This window comes from Alexandromys fortis, unplaced genomic scaffold (assembly GCF_014885135.2).
Source record: "Alexandromys fortis isolate MF-2015 unplaced genomic scaffold, M_Fortis_MF-2015_v1.1 scaffold_7, whole genome shotgun sequence".
In the NCBI taxonomy this organism is placed as follows: Eukaryota; Metazoa; Chordata; class Mammalia; order Rodentia; family Cricetidae; genus Alexandromys; species Alexandromys fortis.
Genome location: NW_026067920.1, coordinates 5,033,514 through 5,052,074, shown reverse-complemented (window position 1 = coordinate 5,052,074; position 18,561 = coordinate 5,033,514). Strand labels below are relative to the sequence as shown.

General features: G+C 45.7%; 1 protein-coding gene across 4 annotated transcripts in view; it reads left to right on the top strand.

Annotated features, from left to right (window-relative positions):
• The window catches only part of Maea (macrophage erythroblast attacher, E3 ubiquitin ligase), a 35,536-nt gene extending 16,975 nt beyond the window's left edge, over positions 1 to 18,561 (top strand). For all 4 annotated transcript variants that reach the window (XM_050141306.1, XM_050141307.1, XM_050141308.1 and 1 more), the window contains 8 exons: positions 3,825 to 4,007; positions 4,906 to 5,109; positions 7,242 to 7,364; positions 11,053 to 11,129; positions 14,009 to 14,117; positions 15,782 to 15,915; positions 16,862 to 17,057; positions 17,537 to 18,561. In XM_050141306.1, coding sequence (XP_049997263.1) covers positions 3,825 to 4,007; positions 4,906 to 5,109; positions 7,242 to 7,364; positions 11,053 to 11,129; positions 14,009 to 14,117; positions 15,782 to 15,915; positions 16,862 to 17,057; positions 17,537 to 17,632 — 1,122 coding nt within the window. In that variant the 3' untranslated portion in view covers positions 17,633 to 18,561. The remainder of the gene's footprint in view (positions 1 to 3,824; positions 4,008 to 4,905; positions 5,110 to 7,241; positions 7,365 to 11,052; positions 11,130 to 14,008; positions 14,118 to 15,781; positions 15,916 to 16,861; positions 17,058 to 17,536) is intronic.

Below are 18,561 nucleotides of genomic sequence, written 5' to 3'. Positions count from 1 at the left end.
CCTCAGTCAACATGTGAACCATTTGCAGTGCAAGCCATATGCTGTGCAGCCTTCCCGTAGATTCCACATGGACATGGTGGTTTTGTTCACACCTCACTTCAATATACTCAGTCTTGGATTTTATTTTCTCAAAAGATTCTCAACAGAGCCATGAACTTAGAATAGATGACTATCTACCATCTCTAGATAACAGATGGACACCCTGAACTGATGGGGTTTTGCTGTCATTACCTGTGTTGGTAGACCATCTCAGTAAGTATGGAGCAATGTAGATGTGTTAGTCCCAGCAGTCAGCTGATCTATTGACAGATTTTTATAACACTTGAAACCTGCAGGTGTTATATGCTAGGTTTCACTCAGGTATGGGGCATAAGACTTGTCAGGATTCTCATTCTATTGAGAGTCTATTCACATCACCCAGTGCCACCTAGATAGAGCTTTATGCCCAAGTTTATAATTACATTTTCATATTTATTAGAATATAGTTTTAATGTGTGGCAGATGGTATTGTGTAGCTTGGGTTTTGTTTTTGTTTGTTTTCATTTTAATTTTTATTAACTTGGTGTTGCTGTATTGAAGGAAAGTGTGGGTCCAGGTCAGAAGGGCAACTGTCTAAAGGATCGCCAGCAAAAGGGAGAAAAGGTAGACTGTTGCATTGTGTTGAGAGTGAGAGGGCTAGTGGGACTCCTTTGCTCACTCAGTGCTCCTGCCTTGTAGTCAGATGTTTTTGTTTTGATTTTTAAAGAGTTGCTTATATAATTTTATGTGTATATCTGAGTGTATGGATGTGTACCATGTGCATGTAGGTTCCTGAGGATACCTCAAGAGCATGTCACATCCCTGAAGCTGGAATCACCGCAGTTGTGAGTCACCTGATATTGGTGCGGTGAACTGAACCCGGGTCCTCTATAAGAGCACCAAGTGCTTTTAACAGCTAAGCAACACCTGGTGGAATTTCTTAGATGATAACCCATGACCGCAGCTGGGAACTGGTGTTTTCCCTCTTGGAAGCTCAATATTTTTTTCCTATACTTGGGACTGAATCCCAGAGCCTGGCAGTACATGCAGGTGTGAGTCAATGTTTCACACTATGGCAACAGCTCATTCTTCTGATAGCATTGCTCCTGACAGAGGAGTTTTAGCAAATGCTGCTTTCATTTGTCTTGACTTTATAAACTTTGTATTTTGATATAATGTTAGGCAAAACTAAACCCTTTTCCTTTGGCCATAAAGAACAGGAACCTGTGTCTGCAGCCTACTGGTAGTATTTGTTTTCTCTTGTTATTGCACAGAATAGGCTTGCTAGCAAGACATTCTTCAGGCATCCAGCAACACCCAGAGAAAGTATTCCTGGCCACAGGTTGGACTGTGTTGGGGCCGGGGAAGCTAGGTACATGAAGCCTCTAACTACATACTCTGCTCTTTGGTGGGCTGGAATGCATTGTGGTTGAAGAATATGCAATTGATTTGCCTGCCAGAATTCTACCTCCTTGCAGGATAATCCTTAAATTGGGTGGCATGTAGGAGAGTTGGACCGGACAAAGGTGCCAAGTGCTATGGTGGCTCAGGGACTTGGTGGCTGCCGAAGTCTCACACCGGGTCTTATGTCTTTCTACTTTCCCATTAGGTTCTTCCTAAGAGTCTGCAGTAGTAGGAAGGCATTGGACAAAAACAATTTTGAATACATCTCTCCATTGAATAGATAGGAATAGAGGAATCTCTTTTGCGTGTGTGCGTGCATGCATGCGTATCCACACATATCCCACTTCCCCCCTCCCCTTTGGTGAGACATGCTGAATCCTCAGGAGAACATATCCATGAAGACAAACAGTGTTGGCTGAGCAAGGTAATGCAGGTTGCCTTGGCCACCCATACTGTGACAGGCTGACTACTTAGGAAGCGTATCACAGAGCCTCCAGAGAGGATGCTACAGCCTGTGCTATTTTCTACCTGGCCCAGGAGCTGTACTGGCCACACGAGTCTCTTGTTTATTACCCTGTTGAGATATTTGCTATTTGACAGCTTCTCCATCTTCATTTTCAACACCGCAGGATTTCCTCGCTTGCCAGCAAGAGCTCACTGCCATTTTGCTGTACCTTCCTCACATGTCTCGACTAGTGGAATTTACCTCATGTACCAGTGAAGCCTTAGGTTAGACAGGAATGGGTACACATTGCATGTTCCTGCCTGAAGCTGCCTGCCTGGCAGGACTAGAGAAAAGTGGGTTTGGGGTTGGGGGAAGTAAACCTAGTCCTTTCCCCATGTCTGTTGTTGTCTTTATATTACCTGCTCTTAAATAGCCTAGGTTTCATAGTGAACCATGTCTAGGTCTCTGTTTACATTCCTGCCTTTATCAAGCCTCACCATGATCTTAGTGACTGGCTGGTGCAGAGTCCACGAGTTTGCCCATGTTGCTGAGTGGATTTAAGATCATGGGTAAGCTGGGTATTGAGTGTGGTGGTGCACATCTTTAATCCTTTTACTATGGAAGCTGGATTTCTATGAGTTCCAGGGTAGCCTGGTGTACAGTTTTAGGACAGCTGGCACTAAACATTGAAACCTTGTCTCAAGAAAGAAAGGAAGGAAGGAAGGAAGGAAGGAAGGAAGGAAGGAAGGAAGGAAGGAAGGAAAGAAAGGAAGGTTAAAAAAAAATTTCCTGCAGGTGAGTTTGCTGTGACAGCAAAGTTGATCCTAGCAGTACTTGACAGTAGAGATAAGAGCCATGGCTGTAGCCTCACTTGCCATAGAGGTGGGGCATTGCTCAGGTACAGCTTAGTGTGTTATGTCCACAGTCATGGGCCAGGAAATGAGAGAAAAGTGTGACAGTGATGTTATAAGGAGGCCGCTTGTTGGTTCCCAGCTGCTCAGCAGCTTAGACCCAAAATAATCACACAGAAACTATAATATTTAAAACACTGCTTGGCCTATTAGCTCTAGCTTTTTATTGGATAACTCTTACATATTAATTTAACCAATTTCCAGTAATCTATGTATTGCCACATGGCTGTGGCTTACCGGGTAAAGTTCCATCTGGCATCTGTCTCTGGTGGGGCTACATGGCTTCTCTCTGACTCCACCTTCTTCCTCCAGCATTCAATTTAGTTTACCCCACCTACCTCTATTCCCTGCGCAGGCCCAAGACAGTTTTCTGTATTAACCAATGGTATTCACAGCATACAGAGGGGAATCCCACATCACAGTGATTTTCTGGAAAGACAGAAAATAATAGTGACTTGACAGTTCTTTGCATAATGCTTACTTTGTAATTTTTCTGTAGGAAATGGTAGTTTTGTTTTTTTTTAACAGTTTGGATAATATTTTTTCATGGAGGAGAAATGTTAATGTGCGTTTTTAATTTCACATGAAATATGATGACTTCACATTAACCTGAATGATATGAAGCTCTTTGGACTCACCTTGCCCTACCCAGTGTAGTCTTTACCTCCAGTTTCCCATGACTTGATGGGAAGCCCCTTTCTTTCATCTTCTTTAACTGTTTGTTTTTCTAGATAAAAAGTTTGCTGTTATTTTGTCTGTATACGCTTATTTTTTTTTCTTTTTTGTGAAAAAAAAAATGTTGCTCAGCATTATTCAAAGACCAGGGCAGCATGTGTCTTAGTGTCAGTCTCAATTCCAGGCTCTGGAGCATGTCTAGTCATGCTTTGTGGGTCCTGGTCCAGGATGCTGGGAGATGTTTTTAGAGCTCAGGGTCTTAGACTTAGCACGGCCTTTGCTGCATGTGAAGGAGACCCATGTGCTATGCCTGGGGTGTATCAGTGTACTGAATGTCAGGGCTGAGATTCTTTCTGCCTTTTCTTGTCTAGGTGCCCTATGAGACACTGAATAAACGCTTCCGAGCTGCCCAGAAAAACATTGATCGGGAGACCAGCCACGTCACCATGGTGGTAGCTGAGCTTGAGAAGACCTTAAGTAGTTGCCCAGCTGTGGACTCTGTGGTCAGCCTACTGGATGGTGTGGTGGAGAAGCTGAGTGTCCTCAAAAGGAAGGTTTGTCCTCTGGGAATGGCTGGGAGATGAAGACATAGGCAAACTGTGGAAAGGATGTTTAGGTCTGCTAGATAGAGAACACTGAAAGTGTCCTAAGCCCCACCCATGAGGAAGCTAGGGCTTGCGACACTGATATTTCATCCCAGAACTTCCTGGAACTGTCAAAATGACCTAGCCACTGAGAATGACCTTTAAAGATTTGAGTAGCCCTTCAAAATAGTTTCCCAAAGAGGCTAGAGAACTCAGGCAACAGAAGAGAATCATCAGTCCCAGATAGGGGTCAGATGTAAGAAAAAGGCCAGGGGCTGCACCTGTCTAGGAGCACTGTCTGAGCACGAGAGGTTATATTTAAAAGTCAGACCAAACATGACACATGCTTTTAATCCCCACATTCAGGAGGCAGAACCAGAAGGATTTTTGTGAGTTTGAACGACAATCCTGGTTTACATAACAAGCTCCATACTACGAGCTAGGGCTACACAGTTGGACCCTATCTCAAAGTAATGAGTCACATTATAGTCAATAATAAGACAAGGAAAGTACAATAAATTTCAAATTTTAAGCATCTGACAATATAGCTTAAACCAAAAAAGATATGCATGCATTTTAAGCCTTTTTTTTTTTTTTAAAGGGAAATAGGGCCTCAAATGTGCTCAGCAAGTATGTGAAGTAGTGGGTAGTATGCCATGTCCCTCTTAGTAATTACTGTCTCACACAAATTCACCCCAAACAGATGTAGAGCCTGATTTCTTCTATTTCTACCATATAGTCCAACAACATCTTAGCTTTTACCTTTCCTTGCTTGTCTTCTTGCAAGTATTCAGAAGAGGTTGTAAATACGTATGTTTTCATTGCTGCTGGTGGACCAATCATCTCAAGTGTGTTTGCTGTGACTTAGGCAGTAGAGTCCATCCAAGCTGAGGATGAGAGTGCCAAGCTCTGCAAACGTAGGATTGAGCACCTCAAGGAGCACAGCAGTGACCAGCCAGCAGCAGCCAGCATGTGGAAACGGAAGCGCATGGACCGCATGATGGTGGAGCATCTCTTGCGCTGTGGCTACTACAACACAGCTGTGAAATTGGCTCGCCAGAGTGGCATCGAGGTGGGCTCTTTGAACTCTTGATCCCCTGCTTAGGAGTGAATACCATCGCATTCCCTTCTGTTTCTACCTCTTATGGTGCCCCAACAGTCACTGAAGATCACAGGATAAAATTAACTTGCTTTTAGCCAACTTGAACTTGTTGGCCTTGTGGTGCCTAAGGAGGCATGAAGGTTGGTGTTCTTGACAGGAGCTCCCTGGAGTCAGTGACATGCCCATATAGCCAGGGGAAGGTATTGCTGCTTTCTTGCCCCTGACCAGTGACCACTGTTTATAGCCACTGCCACTAGACATTGAATACCCAGCCTGTGGATGGCCACCAGAGTATATCACTGAACCCATAGGTGGTCACATGTTTTTTTCTTGTTACTTTTCTTGTAAGCCATTATTATTTTAAATTTTTTATTAAATTTATCATACATGTTATGACATGTGTAGAAGTTAGAGGACAACTTTTGGAAGTCAGTTTTCTCTCTGCCATGTGAGTCCTTGGATTGAACTTGGGTTGTCAGGCTTGGTGGCAAGCATCTTTTTCCAACTGTGCTATTTCACATCATCCAGACCATTAGTTTTAATTGCATTGGTATTAGCTCTAGTCTGCTTCTTACAATAGTTTATCTTGAAATAGGAATAGTAGGAGTCTTATTACGATTTCTTTTACTTTAAAGGCTGTGTTGTGTCTGCACCATGTTCAGCAGCAAGTTCCACGTGCTCTGCTCAGCCATGTCTCTGGAAGGAGCTTCCCATAATTTCCACTTTCTCCCGTCTCTGGTCATTTCCTGTATGCGTAGTGTCCAGTGCTTAGGATATGATGCTAACTGGGATCGTTGTCATGGGGTTTGTCAGAAGAAACATGCAGTCCCTGTGATTCTGGCCAGAGCATACATACTACACGTGACTCAGCTAGGAATCAGCAGTTCTGTGCTGTTACTCTACTTGTTATCAATATGTTTTGTTGGAATATAGCCCAGAAATTGTGTTTTCAGGCTGGTGAGACGGCTCAGCAAGTAAAGGCACACTTGTTGTCAAAAGTGCTTTTTACCCTGTGAACTGCATAGTGGGAAGAGAGAACTAGCTAGCTCCTGCAAGTCATTTTCCGACCTCCATATATCTGCCCACTGGTATACAAATCAGTGTGATTTTTAAAATTTCCATTTTCTTCAGGTAGCTTCCCTGCTTTTCTCATAATGTACGTACATCTCATTGTCCCAGCCACTCAATTGCTAATCTTGCTAATCTTGTTGGACACTTTAATGAAGAGCGACCCTTACCTTGTACGAGCCCTCCAGACTCAGCAGATTTTCTGTCTTTGGCACTTCTTTAAAGAGCATAGGGACTGGGGAGAGTATTATATCACACACACACACACACACAAACACACACACACACTGTGGAGGCATTGTGCCCTATGCTGAGGGCTTGAAGAAGGTTGTACACTGGTTTGTGGTTTGTTTGGGGTATAACTTTTGTTGCTGTACCAAAATGCCTGACAAACGTAACTTAAGAAAGGTTTAATTTGAGAGTTACAGGAGATAGTCCATCATGCCAGAGAAGGCATGGCAACAGAAGCAGGAGGCAGCTGTTTATGTGTGTACATAGTTAGGAAGTAGAGATGATTACCAGTACTCAGTTTGCATTCTCTGTTTTCAGACTTGATACTTGTGGCCCCTGGAATAGTACAACCCACATTTACCATGAATCTTCCTACCTTTAAAATTTACCTAAGCTAGGTGGTCCCTTACAAATACGCTGAGATTAATTTCCATGGTGATTCTAAATCTCATCAAATTGACAAGGTTAACCACAGAGTGCCTGTACCCTGTGCTGTCTATAACAGTCTGGTTATGATCCTTGTTGATCTTTCTTTATTACAACAGGATGGGTCTGGTTCCCCTAACCAGTAGGCATCTGCCACATGTAAGCTTCCCAGTCATCACGGACCATTTCTGCTCCTGGAATCTATTCCCTGGGTACTATCAATGAGCAGTGCCCCAGACAGGTTGAACCGGAGGCAGGGGTACAGTAGGGCCAAGCCAAAATTCTGGTTGGGAGGCTGGGGTGAAGAGGGTAGAAATCAGTTGCCCCTGCTTTAAGGCCACAGGCATGTTGTGACCTGAGCTGCCCCTTCCTCTAAGGACCTTGTGAATATCGAGATGTTCCTGACAGCCAAAGAAGTAGAAGAATCCTTGGAGAGGCGTGAGACAGCCACCTGCCTTGCTTGGTGCCATGATAACAAGTCCCGACTCCGGAAGATGAAGGTATGTGGGCTTTCCCAGTTGGACTTCTGGTAAGGATGGGTCTCTTTTGAAGGAGAGGCCAAAGTTGAGTAACTGTGCCTCCTCTCCAGGACCATCATGCCCTCACCTGCTTGCAACCTTTTGGTTTGGTGATGGTTTGTAAGATTGAGTTGTTGGATATAAGGTGGGGTTCAAGGTGTTTGGGTGTTGGTGCTTTACCTTTAGGTAAAAACCCTGCCTCTTGTGTTGGTTTGGTTCATGCCCACTGCACTTATGAGTTGAGGCAGCTGTGGGTTCCCCACTTAGTCAGATAGGGGTTACACAACTCTGGGGTGTGATGTTCTACTGAATATACACTTTGTACTTTTAAAACATTCTTTCAAAGTGAAACACAGACCACAGACCTTAAATCTGCTCACTGAAAATTATCGTCTTAGGGCTTTGTAGCAGAAATGTGTTAGTTTTCATTAGTAGCCCCTGCTTCCACCAGAGGAGCTGTATTCTAGACTGCTGCTTTAATCCATCGGGTTGAGTTTGTTGGGGTCATGTAGTAACCAGCCAAGAGTGACACTCTGCCACTCAGGACTGCCAAAGTGAGCATGAGATGAAGATGGAACAAAAGAGTGGAACCACCGGTGAGGATCTTGGTACAGAAACCCCCAAAAGGAAAGCCAGAATGGTTCGTTACATAATAGTCTGACCTACTCAGTTTTCACCTTCACTCCCTCCCACAGAAAACACTGGGCTTTTATCTTTCATGAAGTGATCTCACAAGCTTTGACCTCTCTAGGCAGTGTGTCTACAAACTTGTTGAATTTACTATGTGGACCAGGGGTGGACACTCTGGGTAGGCAAAGCCTGAGAAATTGAGGTGCTGATTGAGCGCTGAACTGGTAAGCATTACCTTAGTGCCTAAGCAGTGAGATAGAAGGGAATGTTAGGGGTGTCCATAAACACACTGTGAAGGTGCCTAGTGATAGGGTTGCCCATCACATCACATAATCTGTATAATTCGAATGAGCACATGAACACATGCTCTCTCCTCCTATCGGAGAAATAGTAGAGGAGCCACACTGCACTGAAGTCCCACAAATCAGACACACTGATCTAGATGGGAAAAGAAACATCTCAGATGCAGTTTCACTAAATTAGAAATACAACAGGGCACCAAGATAAGATCTGTAAATTAGCTTTGGTCTCTAGACTAGACAGGACACTGAAAGAACAACCTGGAAGCCTTTTGTCTAGAAGTCATACAGAATGGTAAATTCAGAGTCTCCAGCTGCTGTAGAGTGAACAGGGTGGCCCGTCATTTCACTATATGATTTGGTAGATACATGTTTTGGATTTAGGTCTGGAGGCTTAATTTGCATGACAAACTGGCACTCTGTATATTGGTAAGGTATTTGGAAGTTAACTGTTAGGGAATATTGCTCCTAAAAAATAAAGGCAGATTTAAGGTACATGCTTTATGAAACAAAACTTTCCACTGAGCTGTGGTGGTGGTGCACACCTTTGATCCTAGCACTCAGGAGGCAGAGGCAGGTGGATCTCTGAATTGGAATTCAGGGCCAGCCTAGTCTACAAAGGGAGTCTGCAAAGCTGTCTACAGGACAGCCAGAATGTTACATGGAGAAACGCTGTCAGGGTTGGGAGGAGGGATACTGCTTTTCCTTTAATACCTGTACAGTGGTCTCATCCTGCTGTTAAACATCCTCCTGGTGCCCACCAACTATAGGAGGAACAGTGTTACTCTGCAACTTAATGGGGCTCTAATGTGCAGGTTCACCTTTCAGTCCTGCTTTGTTTCCTGGTTTTAAAGGGAGCAGAGCACTCACATGTATCTCTTCGTCAGTGGGGCCAGGCTGCTCCTAGGGAGCCTTGGGTACCCTGTCTTTTCCTGATAAGCCTGCCACCCACCACTCAGTCAGGACAGCACCTGCTCTGGCTTGAAATGTACTGTTTCCAGCCTGCTTGACCCTCAGCCTGGGCACGGGAGGGCCCCAGTGCAGGGATCAGAGGAGTGGATATCTGTCATCTTCCTGCACAGAATTGTCAAGCTATGGTTACACTGTGTTGGTGGAATAGAGTCAAAGCAGCTGGAGATGGAGTATGCTTTGCTGAAGTTACATTGAAATGGGCCATGGGGATTGGGTACATAGAGGAGGCTAGGTGGGAAAGGATGTGGCACTGGAGAATTTGAGTTAAGTCTTAGATGTTCAGGAATGATTTACTTGCCATGTGAAGTCTGTGCTGTTGTAATACGGATTCTCTGAAATCGGTGACCTATGATGAATAGTCTTAGACTAGTTTTTCATATCCTCATTACTGTTTTCTGTTAGGAAATGCTTTATGTGTCCTGTAGCTATGCTGAAGGTTTTGAGTATCTTTTAGGAGAACGTTGCCTCAGGCTAACCTCAAATTTACTGAGGCCTCAGCCTCCTAGGTGCTGGTTTTACAGGTGGCTCTGTACATGCTGGGCAAGTGTTCCACTGTCCGGTGCTCATTGCCTGGGGATCTTTAGATTATTACTTACAAAGAAAGGTGCTTTCTGTGTAAGGTGGTTAATATTCCTACTAGCTAGCCTCCAGTCACAGGAACTTCTGCCTGCATTGGATTGTAGTGCTGGTTTTAGAGTCAGCTTTGAGCTTCTATGTAGATGGCATCTCCCAGCATACCCTGTACTGTCCCCAAGAGCCATTGTGGTGCTGATCTCAGATCTTCCTTACAACTGCAAATCTTAAAGCTTCTGCATTTATGGATGCATCCATTCTCTGGTCTCCTGATCCCCCCAGCCTGGACCTTTGAGTCTTGACAGGAACATTAGCTTCCTTGGGCTTATTGCTCCAGGTATTTTTTTCCTTCTCTCCTATGGCCTTTGTACTATCCCCGTTTCTGCCTGGAACCCTGCTGGTCATCTTTTCAGCCTTCCATCTTTTGTTGTTGTCTTTGTGTTCCGTGTCAGCACCTTTGAGGTTCCACCTTCTTGCTACCTCATACCCACTTGGCACTGTCCCCTTCTACCAGATATCAGTCTTAGATAAAACAACTTGTGGACATTTTTACAGAGCAACCACCAGCTCAGGCAGCATGGCTTACAGTACAGACAAGAAATGTGCTGAGTTGAAGCCTGGTGGAGGTGGTAGAGAGGAAACTTTTTAAGACAAGGTCTCTTTACATAGCTCTGGCTGTCCTGAGCTACTCACTATGTAGACCAGGTGGTCTTTAATTCACAGGGATCTGCCTATCTCTGCCTCCTGAGTGCTGGGATTAAAGGTGTGCACCAGCATGCCCAGCTAGAGGAAATATAGAGGAAGAATTGCTTTATGGTATTCATAGACACTAGGATCTTGACTGTAGGGGACCTGGAAAACTCTCCAGGGAGTTGGCAGGATTTCCTCATACAGTCACTTAACTTTACCCCATGTACTCTGGGAGCTAAAACAATCCCTGTCTGTTGCCCATACAGATGCCACATGACTGCCTTCGGGTATTGAACTCATCATCTGCATAATGCATTAGTCCTACTGGAAGAGGACTGTTGTCCATTAGAATAGAGACTCTGGCCATAGCATTGCTTCTCAGTGCCCATGGGAGGCCCTGAGTTTTGATGATAGAATCTGTGGGACCTATGGATCCTGGTGCCCGGGCACCTAGGCCATCTCACTGCTGACAGGTGACACCTAACCCTGTCTGTCTTTGCCCTCAGAGCTGCCTGGAGTTCAGCCTCAGGATTCAGGAGTTCATTGAACTTGTTCGGCAGAACAAACGCCTGGATGCTGTGAGGTAAGAGGCCATACACAAGGTTCTATTCATTAGGACAGGACACTCGGTTGCTGTTGCTCTTTCCCTGTCCTCTTAGTCAGAGTGCTGGAGAAGGAAACACATGTTGGGGCACTTCTCATCTGATGGCTTCAGTCCTACATGCCAACTACATTTTTGGCATGTAGTTCTAAGCCAGGGATTGAAGTCCCCTGCTCCACAGACAATTTCATGTAGCAGTTCAGATCCTCATAGTTGTCAAGTAAGCTAGATTGGCGTCCCAACCACCCATGTAAACCTGTGATCAAGGCTCTGGGGCCCATCTTCTCCACCTGGGACATAATCATGAACTTTAAGTAACAGGTTTGCCTCAAGGGGCTGTTCCTTGGTCAGTTCACACTTCCTTGGTCTGGTGTTTTCTTCGTGGCCATCTTAAAGCATGCTTGCATCAGGAAGTATACCTTAGGGCTTTCTACAGACGTAGCTGAGCTTCCAGGGTCTATCTCTGCCCTAAGAGGACATGTGCTTCTACTTGGGAGGTCCCTAGTGGCTCTCTAGGAGTCCAGCATAAGACTCGCCCTTTTTTGCCTGGAGTGTTACGAAGAGTACCATGTGCCAGTTTCTACTCCTTTCCTTGAACCACTTGCTTTCAGTAAGCTTTGTAAAGCCTTCCTGGTGCCTACCAGGCGTCTGGTCAGTGCCTGTAGCTGGGGTTTTCCAATTCTAGCTTTGCCAAGGCTCCTGCCCAGTTAGTCCTGGAGTGTGAGCAGGGAGGAACACTGAAACAGTGAAAACGTGGCCTGCTGCTCCCGAGACATGTTCTGAGCTGGTGGCATATCCCAGTATAGGCACTGAAGGAATATATCTTCCAGAAGGTGTCTGTCTGTGATGAAACGTTGAGACTCAGCAGTGACATGTTCCACCAGAGAAGCCTGGGTTGGGAGCAGAGTCCTGTTGGTCCAGCCCAGACTTAGCTTTTAGTGAACCCAGGACTGCTATTCCTTGGGAGCTTGGGAAGGTGAAGGTAGGTATGGTAGAGCTGGCTGTGGACCTTACTAGCTGCTGTCACTTCACCTTAACTCATACATTGTAAAGGGAAAACATGAGATGCCTACATGTGTGTATGCCCTCCATTGATTGGCAGGGATTAGAAAAATAAGATAAAAAAGAACACAGATATAGCATCAGGAGGGAGTTCCGGTGAATGCTGAAAAATCGCCTGCTTTTAATTCCCATTTCTTAAATATCCTAACTCCAAAAGGAAGGAGTAAGATAGAAAAACAAAACAAAACAAAAAAACCTGCATTAACAAGAGACAAGGAATGAACAGATCAGTTGAAGGACTGCAAGCTGCATTCTTAGTTAAACGTTCTGTTGGCCAAAACAGGACAAGTTAACGCTCACACCCAAGACCACAACATTCTGTAGGTATACCACTCCGTGTGTGTAATCCATTATTATTTCCCAAAGGGAATAGGAATCTAGTTGGATCCTTAGACTTTTGTTTGAAGTAGAAACAGATCTACTTTTTAAAACCTGAAATACTAGGTCTGGCTATTAGCCACACCTGTTTTCTAAACTGTTAACAATAACCAACTCTCTGACCTTTAGTCAAAGCAGAATGGACCTGTCAGTTGGTTCCCTTCTTTCTAGCCTGTGAGCTGTAGACAAGTACTCTACCATTAAGTTAATTTCTCCTCTTCTCATTTCTAAGAGCCCTGGTCATGCCAGGAGTGGTGGTATATGCTTCCAATCCTAGTACTTAGAAGGCAGAGGCAAGTGGATCCCTGTGAATTTGGGGACAGCCTGGTCTACATAACAAGTTCTAGGCTAGCCAAGGCTACATATAGTAAGACCCTATCTCAAAAAAAAAAGCACATTTTGCTGCCTAGTCCTCAACTTCCTGAGCAACCTGGAGTTTTGGGAGGGGCACTGTGCCTGGTGCCTGAGACTTGAGGCTTGACCTGTGTCAACTACAATGTTACAGGGATTGTCACTCTCCTCAGACTGGGGGCTGGCTGGTTGGTTCAGGTGTGTCAGTCTCTGGGTATCTCACATTTATGTTTGCAAAGAAAAATTTGGTGTTGCTGTACGCCAGTTGCCAGTTTTACCACTGTGATGTATTCTTGAGGCAAACAACTTCAAAGGTGGAAAGGTGACTTGATTCTAGGGGTTCTGCTGTGTCACTGGCCACTGGTTAAAGGGACTGGTTCTGCAGGAGGGACTCAAGGTATAGAGGCTATGACAGTGAGTGAGGCCTTGTGGGAAGATATGAAGATTTACGTCTTAAGGGCTAGTGGCCAGCGGAGGAAAGTTCCATACTCCTCCTGGCTGCCCAGCCCTTCCAGGTATATTTTGGCCCAGTCCTAAGACAGCCATGTGTATCACATGTGAAAGCCCACAGTGTGTGTTTGCTTGTACATGATGGGCTAGACAAGCCTTGGAGTCCATCTGTGGGCCCCAGTTGCTCCAAACAACTTAGAATTAAAGATGTTGGACTCAAGTCCCTGAGCCTGAGGTAAGCACTCAGGGCAAATGGAACTACTTGAAGGCTCAGGCAATAATTCTAGCACTAATTGAACCCATTTTCTGATATCTTGACCCCTCAGGCCCTGCCCAGCACATCTTCTGGGATGGGATTCCTTTATGCCAGATTATGAAGGACCTGCTAGTCTAGATCCTTTCAGTTGGAGTTCTGGGGCTCAGAGAGTTGGCTTAGCAGGTAAAGGAAGGCACTTGCCTCTCAGCCTGGCAACCTTAGTGTAACCTCTGAGATCCACATGGTAGAAGGAAATACCTAGCTCTCACAAGTCGTCTTTTAACCTCTGAGTTGATTGTCTAAGTGATTAATTATTGAAAATCTGGGAATACAAACTTAAATGTGCCGAAATGTTGTTTTTCAGACATGCAAGAAAGCACTTCAGTCAGGCTGAAGGGAGCCAGCTGGATGAGGTTCGCCAGGTCATGGGCATGTTGGCCTTCCCTCCAGATACACACATCTCCCCATATAAGGTAATGTTCATGACCCTGGCATCTAGGTTTCTACTGGTCCTTGGAGTCAGGGGTCCACTGGGATGGATTAGAGGATGCTAGCCAGCTCCTGAGGGCCCATCCATTGTCCCTTCTTCACACCTCATAGCTTGTCCTACCCAGCTGTGCTTTTCTTGCTTTATTCCCATACAGCCGATGCAAAGTTTGGGGCAAAGGTGAGGAGGTTTCAACCTGGCAGCTCTGGGGTCTTCACTCCCTGCCACACCTCCTTGGTGCTCTCTTCCTGTAGTCTTTTGCCATATCCACAGCCTGTCTCCTGCTCTGCTCTCCCTCGCCTCCTTGCTGTTTTTGTAAGGCCAGAGTTCTGGGTCTAAAGGACATTAGAGTCTGGTCATGGTGGTGTTCTTGCCCTTCCTGGGCTGTGCCTGGTCTTTTCCCTTGGTGCAGACCTCTTGTTTTCAACCCCCTGTTCTCTAGCCTGTGGTGAGGGAGGTCTGGGAGAGGATCATGTTCCATTGCTCAGACAGCTTTGTACAGACTTCAGCCCACGTCAGGGTATCTGTGCCTAGCCCTGAGTGAGCAGCCTGTTTACCTCTTTTGAGTATAGCCGCACCAAGCCAAGAGCTCTGAAGGCATTAGGTACAGGCTTGGCTCATACTTTGAGACTGGCCTTTGTCAGAGGCTTTTGTGTCTGCCCTGCAGCCTCACCCACAGTGCCAGCATGCCTGAGTAGACCAGTTGGTGCCGTTTTGAAGCTCTGAGCCCTAGTAAACCCACCCAGCTTTGAGGAATGGAGCATCATGTCCTGAAATGCCATCAGACCAGAGTGTCAGGAATGTCTAAACTCATTTTTTAAACTGATGTTGTAAATTTCTCTTCACTGCATTGGAGGAGGTTTGGTTTGGGCCTGAGGCATCTGAGTTAGAAGATGAACCATCTCTCTGATGCAAGACCTCATAGTACAGGGAGGGATGGAACATACCTGCTGTCCCACCAATGTGCACAAGGGAGAAAGCCTCCTCATGGGGTAACAAGAATAGCTTATCAAGTCCTGTCAGTGACAGAAATTTAGTGACCTGAAAGAGAAAGACCAAGATCATACTGAAAACCTTTGTCTTGAGGGCAGTCAGACATTTAAGGGTACAGCAAGCTATAAAAAGAACTGAAAGAATGGCTTTTATAAATTAAGGAGGAAAAAAACCAGGGCACTAGTGAGGAAGGCAGGGAGGAAGCTTCCTTCAGAGGAAAGTGGTGGTCTGGCCCGATACCATCCCTTCTATGAAAGCGTCCCAGACTGGGCATACTCCTCTGTAGACTGCTTTTATGGAATAATACTGAAAGCCATGTTTCTATAAAAAAGGTGGAAGGGAAGTGTGTGGTGTCCCTGGTGACAGTGAGGCTTCACCTCTTTTGCTCTTGTGCATGTGCATTCCTTATGTGTGTCTAAGACACACGCATTAACCAGACGTAGTTCTGACCTGAGCATTTCTTCTCTGGAGTGACCCCCCTTTCAGTTTTATTCTGTGATTCTGTTTATAGTTGCAAGACCACAGGATACACACCAGGGAGTATTCTGGAATATTAACCCAGCCAGGGGCCTTGCAATGGCTACTGGAGCATCTGTATTGTCTGGGCCTCCCAGTAACTGCCAAGGAGGGTCCCAGCATTTCCATGTTGTTTTTCAGGACCTTCTGGACCCAGCCCGGTGGCGGATGCTGATCCAGCAGTTTCGATATGACAACTACCGACTGCACCAGCTAGGAAACAGCTCCGTCTTCACCCTCACCCTGCAGGCTGGGCTCTCGGCAATAAAGACACCGTATCCTTTTTGCTCCACCTTGTCCTTTGGGGTAAAGGTTGATAGGGCATAGGACCCGCAGCTTGGTCTTTTCTTGGTCTATCTACTCTTGGTGGCTTTTGCATCTCAAATGTTGCCATGCACCTGATACTGACTTCCCAAGAGTCCTTAAGACCTGAGCCCTGGTTGTCTAGCCAGCTTGATTCATAGTGGTCATGGCTCTGGCAAGTTAGTCTCCCTTCTTAAGAAGGACAAGAAAGGCTGATCCCTTCTTGCTTATATCTGACATACTAAACCCTTGTATGGCTCCCTCTTGTGTGGCTGACCTATTCCTTCCTGTGATGGACCATCCCCTATGGTAGATGTAGATTCTTGTCCTTTGTGTGGCTGACCTTCCCACATGTGTTTGACCCTCATCTCTTGTGGGTCTGTCCCTGCCCCCTCAGGTGAGTTGCTTACTTACATGTGGATGACTTGTATCTGTTGTATGGCTAAACCCTACCTCTCTGGCTGAACCTGTCCCTTATATGCCTAACCTGATTGCTACATGTAGCCAACCCCATTCTGTGTATGACTGGCTGTCCCACAAAGTAGTGGCTGTTCTGGGGTCACAGCTGGTGTGTGTTGTGTTATGCTCCAAGCTGAGGCTCAAGGCCCATCCTTCTCACCATCTCTGGTGGACACTGGAGAACAAGCATGTGTTTGCCTGACATCTCCTGACAGTCACCAGAATATCCTGTCTCACACTTGGGTGAGGTGCCAGCAAAGGTGCATGGTACCATTGCTTGGCCATGCTAGTGGCTTGTCTTAAGTCAGGTGTTGGTAACCATTGTTATTGAATAGTATAGCATTTTTTCACCTTGAGCCTTCTTTGTTTTCTGCATGGTGTCCCTATGACCATAAGGATGCCCTGTGTGTAGACAGTAGTGGTCACAACATGCCTGCCTTTCCTTAACCGTGTGTACAGACAGTGCTACAAGGAGGATGGCAGCTCCAAGAGCCCCGACTGCCCTGTGTGCAGCCGCTCTCTGAACAAATTGGCGCAGCCCCTGCCCATGGCTCACTGTGCCAACTCCCGCCTGGTCTGCAAGATCTCTGGTGACGTGATGAATGAGAACAACCCACCCATGATGCTGCCTAATGGCTATGTCTATGGCTACAATGTGAGGGGCCCGGATGAGGAGGGCTGCAGGCTAGGTTGGGCTGGGCAAGGCAGCTGTGTGGAGGATAAGGGGGAACCAGGGTTGGGGTAACATTACATTTGAACAACTTCAGGTTTCTTTGACAGGTGTGCATTCAAGTGACTTTGTAACATTAGGTGGCTTGAAGCTGAAGAGATAGCTCAGTAGTTAAGAGCATGTGTTATTCTCGTAGAGAACCCAGGTTTGGTTCCAAACATCTGCATGGTAACTCACAGCTATCCATAACAAGTTCCACAGGATCTGACAACCTTTGCTGACTTTCAGAAGCATCAGGCACACATGTATACATACATACAGGCAAAATACTTATAAAAGTTAAAAACTATAAAATTAGCTGATTAATCTATGGTAGCTTATTTTGGGGGATGGGCCCTAATTCAGATCTTTTTTTGTGCTGGATTTTCTCATTTTAATGCCTAACTCTGGTCTTGTTTTTTCAGTCTCTGCTTTCTATCCGTCAAGATGATAAAGTTGTTTGCCCAAGAACCAAAGAAGTCTTCCACTTCTCCCAAGCTGAGAAAGTATACATCATGTAGGCCTTGCGTTGCCACGTGCACGCTTTTGGCCAGAGGCTGTGGTGGGTGGGAGCCATACCCTCCTACCCTGACCCATAACCCCGACCCCAGCCTGCCTCGGCATTTGTTTCTTGCGACCAAAGATCAGTGAGCAACGACAAATACTCTTAGGAAAAGAGGAAGTGAGATTTAATAAGTCTGTGCTTGAGAACAGCGTTTGATTGGTAGGATTTTGTAACATAAGTCGACTGATGCCTCTGCAAGTTCTTGCACCTCTCAGAGGAAACGTTCTCTACAGTGTGACCTGAACACCAAGGAAGTCCAGAGCATCTCAGAAGTAGGAATTGGTTCATCGGTTATTTCCCTGTGTTTCTCCATTTCCTTCCTTCCTTTTGCTAGTGATGGGACTCAGGGGAGCTTGAGGAACAGGCTGGTCCTTTGCCAACTTTTGTTGGCCACAGCCTGGGCAAGGTGTTGGCCACACCAGGTTGGCTGCAGTGACTTGTGACGTGGTGCCAAGGCCTTTCCTGACTTCACTGTCTAGCTGCTGCCAAAGCACCGTACACACCTGGGCTGCTACTTGAGGAGGCTCCGCCTACATGGCCAGGGTGTCTGGGGCTGTGTCTGTGTACAGGTTCAGTATCTCACCTCCAGCACCGCCTTATCTCCTGCTTTGAGAATGTATTCACGGGAAAGCCACTGGACCGAGTTTCTGCAGAGGCCTTGCCAGGTGGTTCCGTAGTCCTAGAGTGTAAATGCTTTTCATTACAGAAACTGATAGTTGAGCTAAAGTAAGTACTGACGGGTTTTCAAAACAGATGAACCATTGTAATTCACACAAAACCATATTGTAGAGGTTTGTATCTAGCGCTTATTTTTGCATGTTGATGTTGATTAGCTAATTAACTGTAAATGTAAAGCGTGTTAATAAAATAGCTTTCTATTTCTCA